At 60.9% G+C, this 22,214-nt stretch overlaps 1 protein-coding gene across 1 annotated transcript; it reads right to left on the bottom strand.

Moving 5' to 3' along the window:
* Positions 1-945: 945 nt before the first annotated feature.
* On the bottom strand, positions 946-16,353 carry Il21r (interleukin 21 receptor). The gene is made up of 9 exons (XM_042666821.1): positions 15,996-16,353; positions 10,517-10,578; positions 8,042-8,144; positions 6,630-6,826; positions 6,217-6,380; positions 5,185-5,359; positions 4,737-4,833; positions 3,886-3,970; positions 946-2,969 (listed from the first exon to the last, which is right to left on the bottom strand). The coding sequence occupies exons 2-9, from the start codon at positions 10,563-10,565 to the stop codon at positions 2,268-2,270; spliced, it is 1,572 nt and encodes a 523-aa protein (XP_042522755.1). The 5' UTR covers positions 10,566-10,578; positions 15,996-16,353; the 3' UTR covers positions 946-2,267.
* Between the last annotated feature and the right edge of the window lie 5,861 nt (positions 16,354-22,214).

Below are 22,214 nucleotides of genomic sequence, written 5' to 3' on the forward strand. Positions count from 1 at the left end.
ACGGGTCTTGTTCTGTGTGTGTGTCCATGTGAGCACACACGCGTGTGGAGTTTGAACTCAGGGCCTGGGCGCTGTCCCTTAGCTTTTTCACTCAAGGCTGGCGCTCTGCCACTCGACCCACAGCTCCACTTTTGGTTTTGAGTGGTTCATTGGAGACAGGAGTCTCGGCCTTTCCTGCCCAGGCTGGCCTCAGTCCTCATTTGATCTCCGATCTCAGCCTCCTGAGTAGCTGGGATTACAGGCGTGAGCCACCGGCGCCCGGCTGAGATAGCATTGCAATGAGCCCTCCACGGCCCTCCAGCCGGCTCAGCGCCTCAGAAGCCAGGCTCCTGCATCCTTCCGCCTCGCCCACGGGCTCGGCCCCTGGGAGCCTGGCAGAGTCTTCCTGGCTTGCCTCCCCTCACGGGGGCAGTGCCGTCCGCAGGCGCCTGGTCCCGTCCTCCAAGGCTGCTCCAGATCTTGTTGTCTTCCCAAGCCTCCATGTGACTCAGGGGCCCAGATCCACTGTGCCTGCGCATGCGTGCGTGTGTGTATATATATATGTGTGTATATGCGTGCGTGCGTGTGACCTGCCCCGCGTAGTGGGTGCTCCCAGTGTCCCCCGCCTCCCTGCCCACGATGGGAGGCCCCTGCCTGCTGGACAGCCAGAGCCCAGAGGCCGGGGCGCCCGCCGGCCCTGCAGCTCCCGTGCTGGGCAGCGGGGGGGCAGCCGTGGCCCGAGCGCCCTGTGCCCGGTGTGGGGGGGTGAGCCTGGCTTCTGGGCTCAGCAGCCCTGCTGGGACGGTGGGGACCTCACCACAGAGGAACACCCCAGGGCGCTGCGTTTGGGAATCGGGGTGCGGCCAACGCGGGGCTGCTGGGAAGGGGCTGGTGTGCGTGCACCCCCCACCGTGGACCTGGCAGCTTGAGGCTCACCTTGGGAGGAACACACAGCCAGCGAGCACCACCGCTACAAACTAGGCTTTATTGAGGTCCTACTATGCGCCAGATCCCAGGCCAAGCAGACACAGGCCCTGTCCCTCCCCTCCTCCGCCGCCGCCGTCTGCGCCCCGGCCGCGCCCTGCCCCGGCCTCCTGTCCACGCCGAGCCCGCGCTGGGTGCTGCGGAGACACGGGCTCCCCAGGGAGCCCGTGCTGGGGGGGGGGGGCCGCAGCGCACCTGCGTGCATGGGAGGGGGAGGGGGCTGCGGCCTGCAGCTTCCCACACATGCCTCTGCCTCAGCCCCACTGTGAAAACACCAGTGTTCTAGAACTTTCCCTCCGGGGGGGGTCTCCAGTACCCCCCACTTTCCAGGGGCAGCCAGGGTACTCCCTTTAGGGCCCCAGGTGGGTCCCCCCCCCCACACAACCCAGGGCCAAACTGTGCCTGAGGCGGGGCCTCTAGGGGAAAAAATAAGTCTGGCAATGGCGGCTCACGCCTGTAATCCCAGCACTGAGACTCTAAACCTCCAATGAACAGCCAGAAGCGGCCCTAGTAGAGTGCTGGCCTTGAGGAGAGGACAGACAAGTGTGTGAGGCCCCGAGTTCAAGCCCCAGCCCTGGCACGAGAGGCCATATGACAGCATCTGCCCCACGGGCGCCTCCCGGCGCCTCCCGTGGGACACCCGCCCTCCCCACCCATGCGCTAAGGACGGGGGGAGGGCTGGGTCATGTGCAGATGGCCTGTGGCACCCCTCAGCATCCCTGCCTGCCTCAGTGTCCCCGCTCCTGTGTGGGCAGCTCCCCCCCCCCCCAGCCCCCTGCCTGGCTGAGAAGCCAGGAAAGGCCCCCGGCAGGGCCGTGGGGGCCTCTGGGGGACAAGGCCGAGTGACTGAGGGGAACCCCCAGAGCCCCTCACAGGTGCCCCGCTGCCCGCGTGGGTGGCTTCCTCCCCCTGCCCATCTGCACCTGCTCTCCGCAGACCTCAGACAGGAAGCTGATGCGCCCCGGAGGGCCAGCTGGGGGCCATGGACTGTGCAGGGGGTGGGGGTGGGGGGCTCCCCGAGTTCTTCAGAGCTGGCTATGACGCCCCCATATCCAAAGAAATGACAGCACCGGAAGGTGAAGGACTTAGTCCAGAAGGCCTCCGGGCTGGTATCAGACCTGTGTCCCTGGGTCCCCTAACTTGTCCCAGCTCCTGGCCACTGTGGCTTCCTCTGCTCCACCCTTTCCTGACGAGCAGGGACAGGAACCCCTGGGGCAGAACTTAAGGACCTGGGCTCGGCATCAGCCTTGTGGGCCATGGTCTGTCCCAGCCTCCGGCACATGCAAAGGTCCTGGGGCCTCTGCTCAAACATGCATACACCAGCTCTGGCCTGATGAACTGGCCAGCTCTTGAGGGCAGCCATCCTGGCTAGGTGGCCTGGGGTCCCTGCCCGCAGGGGGGGACCCCACGATCACCCACTGGCGGATGTAGCTTCTGGGGGGGCCCTCCTCCCGGACACCCACAAAGTCACTCTCCACGGGGCTGCCGCAGTCCGAGCCCGCAAAGCCGCTGTCAAATGTGTCCATGTCCAGGCCGGCCGGGGGGGAGTCCACCTCGCTGTCGGAGGGCCAGGGCGGCCCCGCGGCCCAGCCCCCCTCACCCAGGGGCATCCTCAGCCCGCCCAGCCTGGGGCCACGCGTGGAGACGCAGCCACAGGGGAGGGACGTGGCCACTGCACCCAAGAGCAGCTCCGACGGGCCCAGCCCCATGTCCAGGTTCAAGGCCGGATAGCCGTCATCTCTGCAGGGCCAGGCATGCGGGCCATCTGCGTCCATCACCATCACCGTGTCGATGGACACCAGGCCGTAGGGCCGCTCCCCCTCCTCGCCGGCCACGCCCCCCTCCGGGGCCCCGTCGCACTCCAGCGGCTCAGCCGGCCCCGGCGGCGGCGGCATCTTGGGCGGACTCTGGGCTGGGCCCGTGCACTGAAGCTGCAGCGCCGAGGGGACCAGACTCCCCGACCCCAGCTCCAGGCTGGAGGCCGTGAAGGAGGCCCCCACCCATTTCTGCGAGGGAGAAACCAAGGCAGAGTCATGGATGAGCAGAGACAGCGAGACAGAGCTGAGCTGTCATCCCCACGAGATCTGAGGAGGGCGGTTCGAAGCCAGCCTGGGCGGGAAAGTCTGGGAGACTCTAGTCTCCAGCGAGCCATCAGAAAGCTGGAATGGAAGGGCCCTAGTCTTGAGTGAAAAGCTTAGGGTCAATGCCCAGACCCCGCCCCAGCGCAAGCCTGCTGGCTGGGGCCCAGACACCCTCAGAGCCTCGCACACAGTAAGTGCACAATTAACCTGTGTGAACTGAGAGAGCTGAGAAATCCACTGAGCTGCATTCTTCCCCGCCCCTTCCCTCACCTGGGGTTCCACCTAGGCCACCCAGGGACAGTCCCTCCCCTCCCTGGGCCCACTCCAGAACACTCTTGGCTGTGTGTGTGACACGGCTCATCCCTTAGCTGTGTGGCCTTGAGTTAGTTCCTTGCCCTCTCTGTGTCTGGGGGGGGGGGGGGGCGGGGGTAGACGCCTGTGCAGCTGTGAGAAGTAGCAGGCAGGCCGTAGAAGCTCTGTTGAGAACTCGGGGTGCTGCCCCACCCCCTCACCACATCCTCTGCGCCCCCCTCCCCCCGCAGGTGGGGAGTGGAGCAGATCCCGGCCCCTCGTGCGCTTGGGGGAGGCCGGGCAGGTGGCAGGGGGGGGGTACAGCCCCCCCCATCCAGGAATCCCAGCCCTCCTCTCCCCCGGAAACCCCTCAGGGTCTGACCGAATCTGAGGCCAGCTCCCCCCCCCAGGCAACTTTCTCTGAACCTGGGGAAACTGAGGCTGGGTTGGGGCTCTCAGAGCGGGGCTGGAACTTTGGGGTGAGGAGGGGCAGGGCTCCCCAAGAGGACCAGAGAGGCACCGAGGGCTGCTCGGGGTATTACGAGCTCACCTTGAAGTCCCCGCTGTGGCTGTCATACAGAGGCCCGAAGAAGTACTTAGGGCTGGGCACTGGTGCCCACAGCCTCTTCCACAACCTGAGGGGACAGAGGGCAGAGGTCAGGCGAGCCTCTGCCCCTCCCGCGCCCCTTCACAGCTGCTGGGCGGCCTGGCACCTCCCACCTTTGTCCCGAGGGACACTCGATGCGGCCCAGATCCCCCCTCTCCCACCTTGGGCCTCAGTTTCCACATCTGTTAAATGGGAGCCGCGTGTCTCCCTCCTCATCATGGGGTCCTGCGGAACTCTGGGCCAACGCTGCCCCTTCTGAGCCTCAGTTTCCTCCAGTACAGGAGGGCTGGGCAGAGCTGGCTCAATTCGCTGGGGAGCGTTATGTGGGGATGGGGGGGGCAGAGGGAGGACTCAGCACCCAGCACCCGTACCTGCAGAGACTCTACCTGAGCACCTCAAGCTCTCTGCCCTGTCTGCCTTGGCGTTGGTGGAGAGGATCAGAAGGAATGGTGGGTGGGCGCCCCGTATTTCTAATTAGCACCCTTTCAATGGCAAGGAACCCCCCCACATGAAACGGACGCGAGCCAACCCTCTGATTAGCGCAAGAGGTACAGGAAGGGGCCGATCGCATCACCCCCATGCACCCCCACTGGACAAAGTCCTAGCTGACGGGATCGGTGGAAAGAACACGAGGTCTCAGTTGCATCTCGGCGCTGTGTGACTCCGGGGAAGTTCCCTGACCACTCTGTGTCTGGGGTGTGTGGAATGTAAGGGGGGGGGAGGCATGGAGATGGATCGAGTTCCTTTGCCATCACGACCCATGCTGACCCCTTGGCTCTGAGCCCCAGCCTTACCTCCAGGGCAGACGGGTCTTCAGGCCCAGGAAGACGAGGCCAGTGGCCAAGACCGCTAGAAGCAGCAGCAGCAGAAGTTCCCAGTTTGCCTCAGGCCCTGCCAGGACACAAAGAATGGGTGCGGTGGTGGTGGCAGCCTCTCCCGGGGCCTCGGGGTGGGCAGGGAGGGTGGGGGGGGGCAGTCAGGGCCTCCATGGGGCCGGGAGACGGGTCAGACCCTGCTAGGCCCCAGCGCTGAGGCCTTGGTCTGACGCTATTGGTGGACTCTCTGGGAGGAGGCGGGGCTTGGCGGGAGGAGGCGAGGTCATTGGAGGGGAGGTGGACACGCCGCCTCCTCCCTGTCTCCCTGCTTACATCCTGTCCACCCTGTGCGCCAGGCCCGGAGCTTCGGGCCCGGGGGAGCTCCGGGGGCTGGAAGCGGGGCCCCCCTCCCCGGCCTCACACCTACCCCCGGGCGGGACCTGGAAGGTGACCGGCTCACTCCACTCGCTCCACGTGCCCTGGAAGAGGCCGGGCTGGGCGGCGGCGCGCACGCGCAGCTCGTAGCGCCGGCCTCCGCGGAGCCGCCCCGGGGGGAGCGACGCGCTGCGGGCGTCCACGGAGACCAGCGCCGTCACGGCGCGCTGCGGGCCGAGGGCGCCGTCAGGGGCGGCCGGCGGGCCCCTCCGCCGCCTCCCCGCCGCCATCCCGGGCTCCCTCGGGCTGGGGCTGCCACCTCTGCCCTCCGGGGGACACTTAGCCAGGGTGACCTCTGAGTCTCCCCTGCCTGGGAAGGCCTTCGGTTGGGCCTTCCACACCGTGGGGCATGCTGGAACCTTCCAGCCCTGGACCCGCACCCAGGGGACACGGCTCCTTCGCCTCCACGGGTTGAAATAACCCCGGACCTATGATTACTTTTCTGGTATTTTGCCTGGAGGTCCCGGGATTTGAACTCGGGTTCACGGCAGACACGGGAGCCACGCCCACTACCTCGTAAGCCACGCCCCCAGTGCTTGAGCCCCACCCCCGCCATGTAGGACACAACCACCGACACCACGCCCCCTACCGCTGGGCCACGCCCACCGACACCTGTGCCACGCCCCTACAACAGTGAACCTCGCCCATGACCATTTGGGCCACGCCCTTCCTTGCGAGCCCCGCCCACCGACACCCGTGCCCCGCCCCCACCGCCTGAGCCACGCCCAATACCCCTCGGACCAACTCCTATTACAACCCAAGACACGCCCACCCGCGGGACCACGCCCCCCACAGGGAGCCACGCCCCCACCGCGTGAACCACGCCCAATACCCCTCGGACCAACCCCTATTACAACCCAAGGCACGCCCACCCGCGGGACCACGCCCCCCACAGGGAGCCACGCCCCCACCGCCTGAGCCACGCCCCACCCCCTGCACCCGGAACTCCCAACCAGGCCTGTCCTGAGCGAGGGGAAAGTTCCAGAAACTTCCCGCGTGGTGACTGTGGGAGGGGGCCCCTCACCCGGGCCCCGGCGCCCTCGCGCTCGCGGAGCTGCAGCTGGTACTGCAGGCGGTGCCGCAGCGGGTGGTAGGCCGCGCCGTCGTCGTAGTCCGAGCGCCAGCTGACGTTGCGGAGCCCCGAGGGGGCCGCGGCCGCCGTCACGTGGTACGGGGGGGCGGGCTTGACTGCGGGGACAGAGGCCGGTGGCCGGGCAGCCCCGCCCCCGGGCGCCCCCACGCAGCGACGTCAGCCCCGCCCACCGTGGGCGCCCAATCCCCGCCCTCCGCTCTTCACGCCCCGCCCAGCCCCGCCTCCCCGCCCCGCCCCTCTCCCAAGAGCAGCCCTTCACACTTGAGGAAGAGCTAGCGCATCTCAAAGCAGAAGAGCCAGGCCCGGGCCGGGCCTGGGGGGCCTGGGGGGTACGGGGTGCTCACTGCTGTAGGCCAGCACAAAGCTGCCGCACTCCTGGGAGCTGCCGGACTGGTCGGTCGCGTTGACACTAAAGATGTCGTCGGCCATGAACTGGGAGACGTTCATGCGGCAGGTGTACTGCGCGTGCGTGGCGTTGCGGCTGGTCCTGCGGAGGCTGCAGGAGGTGACTTTGTCCTCCAGTTCTCCATACGGGTCTAGCCTTGAGGAGGGAGCGATGGTCACTGCTAGAGGCCGGGTGGGGGAGGCCTGGGCGCCAGCCTCCCTTTCCTGGGCCAGCACCCCCTCCCCCGCAGGGAGCTTCCGGGGAAGCTGGTGGGATGGGGTTGGGGGACAAACGCTCTGGGGACTTTGAGGTATCTGTAGGAGTTCACCACATAGTCACTACCCTGCCTCCACGCCATCCTGCAGGACCAGGGTAGATGGGTGGATGGGACTCCTCTCTCTGCCCCATTTACTGGAATGGACATTGCTACGTGTGGCCCAGCACCCGTGGCTGGAATCTTAGCTACTTAGGAGGCTAAGATCTGAGGATGGCAGTTTGAGGCCAGCACAAAAATGGAGCTGTGATACAATTGGTAGAGCAACTCGCTTTGAGTGGAAAAACTCAGGGACAGCATCCAGGCCTGGAGTTCAAGCTCCAGGACCAGCACAGACAAGTGGGGTGGGGGGAGCAAATGTCTGCTGAGTGAATACACTTCCGGCCTCCAGGTTGACCACAGGCTGCCCGGAGAGGCCCTGCTCTGGCCAAAGCCTGGGACTTGAAGACCCCCTCTGCTGCGCCCCTCAAACCTTCCAGCTCCGTTTCTTTCCTTCTTTTGCCAGTCCTGGGCTTGAACTCAGGACCCGGATGCTGTCTCTGAGCTCTTTTGCTCCAGGCTAGCGCGCTACCACTTTGAGCTCCACTTCAGGTTTCCTGGTGGTTAATTGGAGATCAGAGTCTCCTGAGCCCGGGGCTGGTGGCTCACGCCTGTCATCCTAGCTGCTCAGGAGGCTGAGATCTGAGGATCACGGTTCAAAGCCAGCCTGGGTAAGAAAGTCCATGAGACTCTTATCTCCAATTAATTACCTGGAAAGCCGGAAGTGGCGCTGAGGCTTAAGTGGTAGCGCGCTCGCCTTGAGCGGGAGCTCAGGCAGCATCCAGGCCTAGAGTTCAAACCCCGGGACTGGCCAAAAAAGTCTCATGGACTTTCCTGCCAGGGCTGGCCTCAAACCGCGATCCTCGCATCTCAGCCTCCTGAGTGGCCGGAACGGCAGGCAGGAGCCTTTGGTGCCCTTAGTAGCTCAAGACGCAGTCACTGTGCTGCTTATCTTACTGAACTCCCCTCTGAGCGCACAGTAGGCTCAGCTCAGCCCCTCCCCGGTCCCCCCAGACCCCTAAGGTGGGGTGGGAGGTGGGGGGTCCCTGGCCACCTACCAGGTGAGGGTGAGGGGGTGGGGGTGGGGCGTCCACGTCTCCAAGACACAGGTGATGGTCTCCAGGTAGTCGGTATAGCAGGAGAGATCCGAGCAGCCCCAGCCTGGGGGGGGGGGGCAGAAAGGCTCTGGTGGGGGGGGGCTCCCAGGGCTGCTGTGCATCTGGGGCCCTTTAAGACAGAGGCTCAGGGCTCAGGGATTCTTGTTGATTTTAGTCGGTCCTGGGGCTTGAACTCAGGGCCTGGGCGCTGTTCCTGAGCTCTTCAGCTCAAGGCCAGTGCTCTACCACTGGAGCCACAGCGCCACTTCCGGTTTTCCAGTGGTTCTTTGGAGATAAGAGTCTCACGGACTTTCCTGCCCAGGCTGGCTTTGAACCTCGATCCTCAGATCTCAGCCTTCTGAGTAGCTAGGATGACAGGCCTGAGCCACCGGCGCCTGGCTTGGCTTGGGAATTCTGGTCACCTAGACTTTTTTTTTTTTTTTTTTTGGGTCCAGTCGTGGGGCCTGAACTCTGGGCCTGGGCGCTGTCCTTCAGCTCTTCAGCTCAAGGCTAGCACTCTACCACTTGAGCCACAGCGCCACTTCCGGCTTTTTTTCTTTTTGCTCATGTGGTGCTGAGGATTCGAACCCAGGGCCTCATGCATACAAGGCAAGCGCTCTACCACTGAGCCACCTTCCCAGCCCCATGGTCACCTAGACTTTGCTTGTGCAAATGTCCTGGGGTCATTCCTACTGTGAACCAAAGTGACCAAGCCATCTCCTCACAAGTACCCCACCCCCAGGACCCTGAGCGTATCTCCTTTGGGACACCCCAGTCCTGAGTCCCCAGAGACAGGAGGGATCACACCAGCCGGACCCACCCAGGAGGGGTCCCCACCAAGAGCCTTGCTGAGGATGGGGGAGGCGGGGCTAGAGCGGGGAGAGGTCCAAGGCCAGTCCTGCAGGAGTCTGACTGCAGGTCTGCATGACCCTGACCAGCCGCTCCCCCCCCCAGCACTTCCAGTCCCCCTCAGTCGGGATCACGTGTGGAGCCCTCCTGCCCTTTACTAGAAACCTGTTCCCTTTTTCTCCTCCACTGGATTCGTTTTTGGTGGCTTTGGCTTCAGTTTCGCTGAAGGATGACCACAGAGATGGCTGGTGCTGTGGCTTCCTGAGTGTCACCCTGAGACCTAACCTGGCTTCTCAGCCCTCCCCCCCCCCACATGAGGCCTCCGGACGGGCGCTACAGACCACTGCTCTGCGGGAAATGCCCAGATTCATGGGGCCGTGGCAGACATTACTAATCAATGGCAGCACTCTCTCCCCGGTGCCATCATGGACTCCTCCACGCAGCGCCTGGCAGCTTGTATGGCTGGGTGTGAGTCGGCTCTAGGAGGGACTTCCTCCTGGGGGGCTCCTCACCAGGCCCAAGGCCAAGGGGCAGAGCCCGTCTCCAAAGGCAACTTCTCCTTCTCCTTCTTCTCTTCTTCTTCTTCTTCTTCTTCTTCTTCTTCTTCTTCTTCTTCTTCTTCTTCTTCTTCTTCTCCTCCTCCTCCTCCTCCTCCTCCTCCTCCTCCTCCTCCTCCTCCTCCTCCTCCTCCTCCTCCTCCTCCTCCTCCTCCTCCTCCTCCTCCTCCTCCTCCTCCTCCTCCTCCTCCTCCTTCTCCTCCTCCTCCTCCTCTTCCTCCTCCACCTCCTCCTCCCCTCCTCCTCCTCCTTCTTCTTCCCCTTCTCCTCTTCTCCTCCTCCTTCTTCTTCCTCTTCCTCTTCTTCTGCCTGCCTCCTCTTCCTCCCCCTTCTCCTCCTCTTCCTCCCAGTATCATGATTCGAACCCAAGGCCTTGCGCTTGGTGCTCTACCCCCTGACCCATGCCTCCAGCCTGGCTCTTGGCTGGTTAATTGGAGATCAGAGTCTTTGCAGCGTGTTCTGCCCAGGCTGCTCTGTTGGACTGCGATCCTCCAGATCTCAGTCTCTGAGTGGCTAGGATCCATGCGGGGCGATGTCCCTGCCTTGAAGGCCGGGGATGGGGGAGGGTGGGGAGGGATGTGGGAGAGCCCTGCCCCCCCCCCCCCCGGCTTCCTGAAAGGGAAAGGTGGCAGCCCAGCTTGCTTCCCGAGGGACCCGTTTGAGGCTCTGGGTCTCTTGGTGAAATCCAGAGCGGGCGCTGAGTCAGTGGGCAGAGCCACGGGTTCCCCCTTGTGCAGCGTGGGTGCCCCGCTGTGGGAAGGCCTCCTGGCCGCGCCTGTGGGTGGGGGACCCCCCCCCCCACAGGGCCCAGTGGCTGCAGAGAAAGGATTCTCCAGGAAAGCCGGGATAGGAGGAGGAAGAGAGGTTAGACCAAAGGCAGAACTTCCTCACTGCCCCCCCCCCCAGCCCATGAGCAGGATCACAGGAGACCGAGGGAAGTCCTGCGCTGACCTGTCCCCGTGTCTGCTGGGCGCGAGCTATAGGATCAGCTTGCATGGCCTGGCTTGGCTTGGGGGGGGTAGTTACTTACCAGTCTGCAGCATCAGCAGGAGCAGGAGGGCGGCCCGGCCCAGAGGCATGCTGTGTCCAGACCTGAGGGAGCAGGGAGGGGGAGGGGGGGAGGAAGGGGAGGGGGGAGAGGGGGGGAGAGGGAGACGATGAGCTGGCTGGCCTCCTCCTGAGGATCTCCTCCCTCCCGGCCTCCCTGGCAGACTTGCTGTCATCCTGAATCTGGCAAGAGCTGGGGGGGAGGGGGAGAGGGGAGGTGAACCCCCCACAAAATCAGACCCCCCCAAGATGTGATCACCCCTGCGTTGGGGGGGGGATGCGGGATCAGGGAAGGGCAGCCAGGGCTACGCTACCCGCACCGAGGCTCAGAGACGGCGCTCAGGCCCCAAGTTCAAGCCCCGGGGGGGGCCCATGCCCACGCAGGGAAGAGAAACACCCGGACCCCAAGGAGGAGGGACACCGTGGGGCCTGGGCGCCGGCCGGGGTCACACGGGCCCCTCACACGCGTGTGCACACACACACACACGCACACACACACACACACACACACACAGCTCTTGGCCGTTGGTTCCCCTGCAGCGCTCCCCCTCCAAGCCTGGGCAAGGCGGGGGGGGGGGGGGGGGGGGGGGGGAGTGTTGGACGTTGGGGAGTGTCTACCCCGCCCCCTTCCCCGGTGACCCCGTGGGGTCGAAAGTGAAAGGTCAGGGCACAGTAAGAGCAAAACATCCCCTCTCGGTGGGGTCGTCAGCAGGAGAACTGTCAAGATTTTGGGACTTCCCAAAAGGGAACCCCGCGCCTGGCCAGGGCTCTGGTTCCTCCTGCTCCTCCCAACTGCGGCCAGGGACCCCCCCCCCCATCCCCACGGGCCTGTGAGAGCCCAGTCTGTCCGTGGGGTGCAGGCATGTGGGCTGCTTGCAGCTCCCCCCACACCTGCTCCCCTGCCTTCCACCACCACAACTCTCTCCGCGCAGCCTGGCCTGTCAGACTCCTACTTGGCCTTCAAAACCCAACTCAAATGTCAACCTCTGTCTGTCAACGTCTGACCTCTCCGGAGAGCCTGAGTCAGCCGCCCCTCCGCCCTCCACATGCCAAGCAAGCCTCCGCGGGCCGGGGACTGCGTGGCGCTGAGCCCCCAGGAGCAAAGCACACGGTCATGCCCGCGAGTAAACGAGTGCCAAGCGTCTCCCCACTGCTGGCTTGTGAAGATGACCTCAAGGATGAAGGCCCAGGCGGGCTGGGGACCCCCGAGCCTACACCCGGGTCTCTTTTCTTCTTTCTTCTACACAGTGCACTTATGTGGTTGGAGAGAACAAAGATCCATGCTCCATCTCTTTCCCTGCCACAGGACTTTTGCACATTCCCGCTGTCTGTCTGCAGTGCCCTTTCCTCGGCTGCTTTACATTCCCATCAGCCCAGCCTCCGTGCTTTGCTCTCAAGGATGCTGGGGTGGTCTCCTCTGTGGTCCTCCGGGCCAGCTCCCTCCTTCCTCTCCCCCACAGCATCTGCACCCCGAGGGCGGCTCTGCGTGCGTCCCCTGTCTCTGTCCCGGCTTCCTGCTTTGTTCAGCCGCGCTGTTACTGCAGCACAGAACCACAGCCAGAGCGCGCCGTGTGTCTAACACGTCACTAAAGGAGAGCGAGGAATGAGCGAGTGATGAGTAAGTGCGTAAGTGAATGAACAAGGAGATGAATAAGCGGGTGAATCAACGAATGGGTGAACAAATGAATGAGTGAGGGAATGAGGGAATGAATGAATATGAGTGAGGGCCAATGAGCAAGTAAACGCCTGAGTGAATGAGTGAGTGAGTGAATGAATGAATGAACGAATGAGTAAGTGAATGAATGAATGAGTGAGTGGATGACTAGATGAGTGAGTAAATGAATGAGTGAATGAATGAATGAATGAACGAATGAGTGAGTGAATGAATGAATGACTAGATGAATGAGTAAATGAATGAATGAGTGAATGAACGAATGAGTGAGTGAATGAATGAATGGCTAGATGAATGAGTGAATGAATTAATGAACGAATGAGTGAGTGAATGAATGAATGACTAGATGAATGAGTAAATGAATGAATGAATGAGTGAGTGAATGAGTGAGTGAATGAATGAATGACTAGATGAATGAGTGAATGAATGAATGAACGAATGAGTGAATGAATGAATGACTAGATGAATGAGTAAATGAATGAATGAATGAATGAGTGAATGAATGAATGAGTGAGTGGATGACTAGATGAGTGAGTAAATGAATGAGTGAATGAATGAGTGAATGAATGAATGACTAGATGAATGAGTAAATGAATGAATGAGTGAATGAATGAATGAATGAACGAATGAGTGAGTGAATGAATGAATGACTAGATGAGTGAGTAAATGAATGAGTGAACAAGTAAGAAAATGAATAAGTAAATGAGTGAGAGAATGAATGGGTAAATGAATAAGTGAATGAGTGAATGAATGTGTATGTACATGAATAAATGAGTGGTAATGAATGAGTGAGTGAGTAAGTGGGCAATGAAGGAGTGAATGAATGAATGAATAAGTGAATGAGTAGTAATGAATGAATGAAAGAATGAGTGAATGAATGAATGAACAAAAAATGAGTGAATAAGTAAGTGAGCTCGGAGGGAGGGAGGGAGGGAGGGAGGGAGGGAGGGAGGGGCCACAGGGCGGAGGCCCGGCCTGTCAGTCACGCTCCGTCTCCAGGAAGTCTCCGCCCCCCGCTCTGCCCCCCCCCTCTGGCCCCCTCAGCACCCAGCCTGATTGACGGGGGACTTTCAGATCAGAGGGGCCTGTTCCCCGTTGCTGACCCCTTCCTCACAGCCAGGACCCCCGAGTGGAGGTGGTGGTGGGGGAAACAGCCTGAGCCTCGCTGACCCGGAGGGGCCCAGCCCAGCCTCCGTGGCTCTGGGATGGGGAGGCAGAGGCCGGAGGCCCGGCCATGGAGGCTGCCTTCAGCAGGGTCCCCTAGTGCTGGGCAGGCACGGGGCGGGTTAGGCAGGGCCCGAGGACCTGGGGTGCAGCTTAGCAGGTGCAAACTGAGCTTATTTGTCTGCCCAGGCCCCCACAGTGGGACAGCAAGTCTACACACCCGCAGCCCTCCCTCCAGCACCCTCCTGCAGCTCCGGTCGCTGCCCTTCCCTGCAGACTCTGGATCATGGCTGTGGGAGCCCATGAGGCTGGGAGCCAGGGTCAAGCTGGCTCCGTTCCCAGCAGTCCCCCCCCCTCCTGGCCTGTGCGGGTCGCCAGGGGAGGGGAGGCTGGGCGGACACCGTGGGCACAGTGCGCAAGCCCAGCCCCGGCTCCACCCCAAGCCAGGCACCAGCAGCTCACGCCTGCCATCCCAGCTCCTCAAGAGGCTCAGATCTGAGGATCGGGGTTCAAAACCAGTCAGGGCAGGAAAATTCGTGAGACTCTCATCACCAATGAACCACCAGAAAACCGGAAGTGGCGCTGTGGCTCAAAGGGGTAGAGCACTCAGCTTGGGCTGAAGAGCTCAAGGGACCGTGCCCTGGCCCCGAGTTCAAGCCCCAGGACTGACAAAAATGAAACACAGAGGCCCAGAGAGGTCAGGAGCTTTATCTTGGTCACACAGCGGGGAAGGAGCAGGCCCCCGTGAGACGCACACTGGTGGTTTTGCGGTCCTTGCTGGAGACAAGCTGGGTATCGGGTCCCCAGGGAGGGTCTGCAGGGAGGGCTGGATCTGGGGAGCAGGTGGCCCTGGGTGCGTGTCGGGGCTCACGAGGTCCTGCCCAGGGCTCAGCGTTTCACATTGACTCAGAGCGCTCATCTGAGCTGTTCTGTAAAGTCCCATTCGCCTGGAACCAGCCCGGGGGGGGGGGGGGGGCTGACACCTGGGGGTTTCTGGCCCCCCCCAGAGAAGTGTGTGAGAAGGGGGGACAGTGGGGTGCACAGACCCCCTCCCTCAGGCACAAGCTCCTCCCGGGCCCTTGCGAGTGGCCTCCTCTGAGCCAAACGGAGCCTCAGAGAGCCTGCAGAGCCCCAGGACTAAGGCGTCGGAGCCAATAGTAGATGCTCAATTAAACTCCGTCTGTCCAGCGGGAGCCCGGGGTGAGAGCAGGAAGTCCACGCTTGCGTTTGTGGCTCTGGAAGGGCCCGTCCCTTCCTGTCCTGACGGTTCCCGGCCCCCACTCTCCACCAGCCCCCCGGGGTCTGGATGCCGGCACTATGATGCCCCCCCGCCAGTGGTAATGGCTGCCCACTGCCCTGCTCCTTCCCAGAAGTGTCCCACGGGTACCCGCCATCCCTTTGCAGGTTGCCTGGCTGCCTGCGGGTCGCCCTTCACCAGGGGCAGGTTGGTGTTTTCCTCCACTGAGTCTCAGTCTTGCCATCTATGAAATGGACGGCCCCAGCCATCAGCCCGGCACACCAGGGGTTCGGGGAGACCCGAGGGTCTGGGGTCACAGTGGTGGGGGAACCGGAGCCCTGGGGCTGGGGACAGCATGACCCTGGCTTGCCCTTGTCCCCTCCGCCTGTGCTGCTCCCGGAGTCTGGGCCTCCTCCGACTCACGCCTGTAATCCCAGCTGCCCGGGAGGCTGAGATCTGAGGATCGCGGTTAGAGGCCAGCCCCCAGGGAAGCCCAATCCATGCGACTCTTCTCTCTAATGAACCATCAACAACAACAACCAAAAAAAAAACAAAAAAACCCCAGCTGAACATGGACCTGTGGTTCAAGTGGCAGAGCGCCAGCCTGGAGCGGAGAAAAAAATAGCTCAGGGAGAGCGCCCAGGCCCTGAGTTCAAAGCCACTGTCTCAGCACGCATTACACCCACTGTGCTTGCCCCTCATTTCACAGCCGGGAAAGTCGAGGAAGCCAGGGTGACAGTTTCCCAGCCTACGTGCGCTCCGAGACCCTTCCCACCCCGCGCTGCCCAACGCCCCCCAGGGTTGGCCTTGAACAAGTCCCAAATTCTTAGTCCGGGCACCCCCAGCCTCCCATACATTGCTTTTCTTCCTCTGCCCTCCACTAACCTCCCCTCCACGCCGGGAGCTCCCCCTCTTACTGTCTGACTCGTGGAAAGGCTGACACGGAGTGGGGTCACCGAGCTGCCCCCCCCAGTGCCCCCACACTCTGCTTGGATCCCTTCTCCCAGCGTCCCTCCCTCTCCTTGTCTGTGCAGCAGGCACATTAGCCCCTCTCCTGGAAAATCCAGTGTAATCAAAACCCAGAAGCCAGCCGGGCGTGGTGGCTCCCGCCTGTAATCCAAGCTACTCAGGAGGCTGAGCTCGGAGGACCGTGGTTCAAAGCCAGCCTGGGCTGGAAAAGTCTGTGAGATGCTTATCTCCCATCAACCTACCCTACAGCAAGAAACGGAGCTGTGGCTCAGGAACAGCACCCAGGCCCTGAGTTCAAGCCCTGGGACCGGCACACACACACACTCACAGAAACATCCAGAAGCTGGCACCATTCTGCTGCCCTCCACCCACCCTGAACACACAGACACGCACAGTAGAGGCTGGAGATCCCAGCTTTACCTGCTGCTCAGGGATCCATTCCGGGGCCTGGGATGGCCTGGGGGCCTTCGGGGGCTCAGCCGGGCTGGGTGGGAAGCCGGGAGCCAGCGTGGACGGCCTGGCCTGTGCCCCAGCCACGCGCATCCAAGGGGGGGCAGCGACACTCACTTCTGGGCAGAAGGGGCCGCGGGGGGGACAGACAGATAGACACAGACAGACTGAAGATAGACACAGACACAGACAGAAGACGAGACACAGACAGGAAGCTGTGGGGCAGGGCTGGACAGACGGCCGCGTGGCTGTCAGTCTGGCTGGGGGCGAAGCCGGGCAGCAGCTGGCTGCCGAGCCACCTGCAGCCTCCAACCTGCAGAAGCAGCTGCTGCCATTCTGACGGGAGGAGGGCGGGGGCAGGGGGAGGGAGGGAGGAGGGAGGGAGAGGGAGGAGGAGGAGGAGGAGGATGTGGTGAGCAGGCCCCGCCCCGCCCCGCCCCAGCTTCCCCTGGGCCAGCGAAGGTCACCCAAGACGCCATTTAGGACCCTTGGGGTGACACCTGCTCCCCCACAGACCTCAGAGCATCAGCAGGGTGGCACGGAGGTGGAAACTGAGGCTCTGAGAGGTGATCAAGTCCCCTGCACCCCCTGTGAGCTCAGAGACAGAGGAGCCTGAGGAGACCCCACGAGGGGGCCCCCTCAACCCCCAGGCCCTTCCGGGTCCCGCCTCAGCTCCAGGTCTGCGGGGGGGGGGGGGGTGGTCAGGGCCAGCCAGAGCCCCGGGGTGCCCCACGGGTCCCCTCTCTGAGCACCTCCCCTTGCCATTCTGAGAATTGGGGGACAGTGTGCTAAAAGGATGGGGTTCCCCCCCCCCCCCACAAACCATGAGGAGGGGGGAGTTGCTCAGGACAGAGGCTAATACATTTTCTGGAGAGTTTTGTCCTGGGGTAATCGAGGCATCCGATAGCTCAGACATTAAGAAAACCAGGGGACAAAATTCAAGTGGCCAGCAGCCTGGTGACACCCCGTTTTAGGCCAAGCTCCTGGAGCGCAGACAAGAGAACTTTACACACGGGAAGACGCAGCCGGGGAGGAGAGGAAGCGTCAAGCGGGGGCTTGAACCCCCACCCGAGTCTGGTTTGTAAGCACAGAGCAGGCTGGAGAAAGGGGTACGGGGCCACCGGCAGGCCCTGGTGGGGAAGGGGTGTCTGTCTAGGCGCCCATGTTTCTCAGCTCGGCTCAGTTCGGCTCACACACCCCACCTGCCCGGCTGACTCATTTGATAAATGATTTGAAGCTGGCCACGGGGCCGCCCGGAGGAAAAGAGAAAGTCCCTGTGGTGTCTTTCCTCTTCTCTGTTTCCTGTTTTCCTGGCTGTGCTGAGGAACTGGGTGCAGATTCTGCTCCCCACCCCCCAGTGAATGGTGGGGGGGGGGCCTCCGTCCCCAAGCAACCCAGCGGATCCTCCAACCCCCCGCACCAGAAGGAGGCAGATTTCCTTTCTTTTCCTTCTGGACTTACTTCAAAGTGACTTTCGTAGCCTGTGGCTCACACCTGTAATCCCAGCTGCTCAGGAGGCAAGATGTGAAGACCAAGGTTCAAAGCCAGCCCGGGCAGGAAAGTCTGTGAGGCCCCATGAACCACCGAAAAGTCTGAAGTGGCACTGTGACTCAAGTGGTACAGCACTAGCCTTAGGCCCAGAAGCTTCAGGGGCAGAATGAGGCCCTGAGTTCAAGCCCCACAACCGGCACAATTCTTATAATCTGCTCTAGAACTGAGGGACTGCAGACAGATCAAGAGAAGGAATGGTAAGAAGAGGAGGTGTATGCAAACCTTCTCCCTCCATACCAGGGTGTGAAGGATTTTATTTTCTAAGCATACATCTATCTATCTATCTATCTGTCTGTCTGTCTGTCTGTCTGTCTGTCTGTCTGTCTGTCTGTCTGTCTGTCTGTCTGTCTATCTATGTGCCAGTCCTGGGGTTTGGTCTTGGAGCCTGGGCATTGTCCCGGAGATTTTGTGCTCAAGGCTAGCACCCTTCCACTTGAGCCACAGCACCACTTCCAGCTTTCTCTGTGTATGTGGTCCTGAGGAATCGAACCCAGGGCTTCATGCATGCTAGGCAATCACTCTACCACTGAGCCGCGTTCCCAGCCTTGGGAAGGATTTTAGACACAGGGTCTCACCTCCGTATCAAGGGCAACTCCAGAATCACAGCTGTCACTGTCTTCATTACCGTCCCTGGGTTGCCAGGGACGACACCGAGGCTCAGGGAGGGTAAATGACTTGGCCAAGGTCACACCGCAAGGCGACTGCCAGAGTTGGGATTCGAACTTGGTCGTTTGGGCTCCACAGGCCACATACACGGAAACATACACAGAGTGACAGCCCTCTGGGAGCCCATTCCTAATGCAGAAAGATAGACAGACAGGTGGACAGACAGCGGTAAGACAGACAGGCAGACCAAGGTACCAGAGGAACGAAATGCACGTGGTAGTAGCGTCCTGAATCCCCAGGATGGGTTGAGGTTCTGACAGGGGCAGTCCTGAGAACAAGGTGGTCGGCAAAAGGACCTGCACGTGCAAAGGCACTGTGGTCCTGGGGTTTGAAATGTCGGGAACTGAGGGGTGGCAGACAGTGTGCAGGCAGGACGGGGCACCACGCGAGTCACGCGAGTACCTGAAGACACTCTCCCTCCGGAAGGCCATCACCTTGAACTTCAGCCAAGTGGTCCCCTGGGGAGAATACAATCCAGACAGCCCCTCCCTCCCTCCCTCCCTCCCTTCCTCCCTCCCTCCCTCGCTTCCTCTTTGGTATTTTTATTTACAGTTCAACCAGGGAACAGTAATTAGGCAACTGTGAGCTCCTGGAGCTCCCTCCCTTGGCCTTTTCACTCGAAGGCTGGTGCTCTACCGCGTGAGCCACACTTCCATTTCCAGCTTTTGGGTGGCTCACTGGAGAGAAGAGTCTCTCATGTACTTCTCTGCCTTTGAACCTCACAACCCAGCCCGAGTAACTACTCAGTAGCTAGGATTACAGGGGTAAGCCACCAAGCCTGGTTGGCGTTGACTGTTTGAAGGTGGATTTTAACCTAGATACTGCTTCCTGGAGGAAGTGTTTTGTGATTTCCCCCCCAAATGGAGCAGGCCATGCTCTCACCCAGCATGGCAGGGCCACACCACGTTGCTCTTGATTGTACAGGTGACCTTAAGTTCTGTGTGAGTAGGGACCGATTTAGTACCCCCCCACTTCCAGGTCGAAAGCTATAGGCTGAGGGCCAGGCTCACGCCTGTAATCCTAGCTATGCAGGAGGCTGAGATCTGAGGATCGAGGTTTGAAGCCGCCCACCCAGATAGAATTCTCACGAGATTCTTATTTCACAAAAATAAAAATAAGCCAGAAGTGGAGCTGTGGCTCAAGTGGTAGAACATCAACCTTGAGCAAAAAAAAGCAGCTCAGGGACAGTGTGCCCAGGCTCTGAGTTCAAGCTCCAAGACAGGCACACACACACACACACACACACACACACACACACACACACACACACACACACACACACAGGGCTAGGCTTGGGCAAGATGGTTCACACCGTCAGTAGCTGGATGTCCAATTAAGTGACCTCCAGGTTCACCCCTGTTCCCGCTCCTCCCAGGTCCTCGGGGAGTGGCCTCCTCCTCTACTTGTCTCCTTCCATTGATGACCCTGCCATTGATCCCCTGGGACCACCATCTAAGTGACAGCCGCCACCTGCGTCTGTGGACGGGCGTCCCCACCCATGGGTGCTCCCAGGGCCCCGATCCCTGGCCCGAGGGTCTCCAGTCCCCTCCTCTCCCCCCCCACCAACCTCACATTCACGGTAGCACCGTAACAACCTGGCTTCCTGGCAGCTGAGCATTCCAGCAGAGACTCCCTTCCTCAAAGAGCGAGCAAGAGCCTCTGGGGTTTCTCCGTGTACAGAAAGGTCACATTTTCAGCAACATATTGACACCCCCACCGCCAATCCCCAGACATTTACTGACAGGTCACGCTGTGGGGGTGGGGAGGGGTCAGCCAGGCCGGGTCCCACAAAAGGTCACAGCTAAGAGGGGGGGCTGTTCTTCCACCCTCCTCCCACAAGCCTGGGCCTGATCAGACCCAAATAGCTCCCCTGAGAGCTCCCAGCACCTCATCTTTCCCCACAGACCCCAGCGGGACAGGGCTGGCGGGGGGCTTGCCTGGACCTAACCAGGCCTGTGGCTCTGGGGTTGTGTTTGGAGGTGTGGTGTTGACTGAGCCCCCCATCTTCTGTTACCCTTGAGGTGTTGGAGTCCAGCCCCGCTGGCTGGTGGGGAGTCCAGGCTCTGAGGACCCCAGAGAGAGACAGTCATCACCCCCGGGGGCAGGCAGCACCAGATCCAGTGCCATGGGAACTACCACCAGCAGCCAGCACCTAAGGAAATGGCACGGCCCACATGCTGGCCTGCCCGGTGACAGTCCCAGGCCGGCCTCCTCCCTCCCTCCCTCCCTCCCGCCCTCCCTCCCTCTCTCTCTCTTTCTTTCGCCAGTCCTGGGGTTTCAACTCAGGACCTGGGCACTGTCCTTGAGCTTCTTTTGCTCAAGGCTAGCACTCTACCTCTTGAGCCACAGTGCCACTTCTGGCTTTTTCCATGTATGTGGTGCTGAGGAATCGAACCCAGGGCTTCATGCATGCTAGGCAAGTGCTCTACCACTAAGCCACATTCCCAGCCCCCCCCCCTCCTCCTCCTTCCCCTCCTCCTCCTTCCCCTCCTCCTCTTCTTCCTCCCTCTCTTTCTCCGTCTGTCTCTCTGTCTCTCTGTCTCTCTGTCTCTCTTTCTTTCTTTCTTTCCTTCTTTCTTTCTTCCTTCCTTCCTTTCTTTCTTTCTTTCTTTCTTTCTTTCTTTCTTTCTTTCTTTCTTTCTTTCTTTCTTTCTTTCTTTCTTTCTTTCTTTCTTTCTTTCGCCAGTCATGGGGCTTGAACTCAGGATCTGGGCACTATCCCTGAGCTTCTTTTGCTCAAGGCTAGCACTCTACCACTTGAGCCACAGTGCCACTTCCAGCTTTTTCTGTGTATGTGGTTCTGAGGAATGGAACCCAGGACTTTATGCATGCTAGGAGAGCACTCTACCACTAAACCACCTTCCCAGCCCCCCCCTCCTCCTTCCCCTCCTCCTTCTCCTCTTCCTCCCTCCCTCTCTCTTTCTCTCTCTTTCAGACTCTCATTCAGAATCTGAATGCTGTCCATTCATTTTTGTTTTTCAGTCAAGGCTGAGGCTCTACTGCTTGAAGCACAGCTCTCCTTCCAGCTTCTTGGTGGGTTGGCTTGGAACTATGATCCTCAGATCCCAGCCTCCTGAGGAGCTAGGCTGACCAGGGTGAACCCCCAGAGTCAGGGAAGGAGCCGGCATGGCTCTCCCCATCACCCCCCCCATACCCACTCATCAGACCCCCCGACCCCTGTGAGCTACTGGAGGCACACCACCTTGCTGTCCCCTCCTATCTCCAGGGCCACTGCGGGCCAGCGGTGTCAGCAGGCCTACCCCAGCAGTCTCCCCACCACACTACCAAGGTCAGCCCGGGGAAATTCGATGGAGTAACCAGCTATGGCGTGCAACTGACAGCTCAGCTGTGGGCTGGCTGAAATGTCAGCCTGTGGGAAGGGCCCGCCCTGCTCTCCCCCACCCCGGAGGCCTTTCATACCTGGTCAACAGGACTGTCTACCGTGGGCATGTGGCAGTCAGTCCACAAACACATCAGGGTCTTGGTGGGGCCCAGAGACAAGAGGCTTGAGGGAGCCCTTGATGAACGTTTTGTTTGGGCCAGATGCTGGGGGACCAGATGAAAGAAGCAACCTCAGCCCCCAACTTCAGCAAGTCTAGTTAAGCAGATACACACTCGCAGTGATTTCCTGTCACTCTGAAATAGTCCATTGTTAAAAATAACAACACTAGCAGGGTGCCAGGGGCTCATGCCTGTCATCCTAGCTACTCAGGAGGCTGAGATCTGAGGATCACAGTTTAAAGCCAGCCTGGGCAGGAAAGTCCGTGAGACCCTTATCTCCAATGAACCACCAGAAAACCAAAAGTGGCGCTGTAGCTCAAGTGGTAGAGCGCTTGCCTTGAGCTGAAAAGCTCAGGGACAGCTCCCAGGCCCAGAGTTCAAATCCCACAACCGACAAAAAAAAAAAAAAAAACCCACAACAAAACAAACAAAAACAACTGAGAGGTGGAACCACAGCCCAAGTGGTAGAGC

This window comes from Dipodomys spectabilis, unplaced genomic scaffold, assembly GCF_019054845.1.
Source record: "Dipodomys spectabilis isolate Male_0828 unplaced genomic scaffold, ASM1905484v1 ptg000366l, whole genome shotgun sequence".
NCBI lineage: Eukaryota > Metazoa > Chordata > Mammalia > Rodentia > Heteromyidae > Dipodomys > Dipodomys spectabilis.

Coding starts and splice junctions, on each gene's coding strand:
- Il21r (XM_042666821.1), bottom strand. CDS start 10,565: ATGCCTCTGGGCCGGGCCGCCCTCCTGCTCCTGCTGATGCTGCAGACT. Junction 5,360..6,216: donor GCGAGGGCGCCGGGGCCCGG/GTGAGGGGCCCC, acceptor CTCGGCCCGCAG/CGCGCCGTGACGGCGCTGGT. Junction 3,971..4,736: donor AAGACCCGTCTGCCCTGGAG/GTAAGGCTGGGG, acceptor CTGTCCCCTCAG/GTTGTGGAAGAGGCTGTGGG.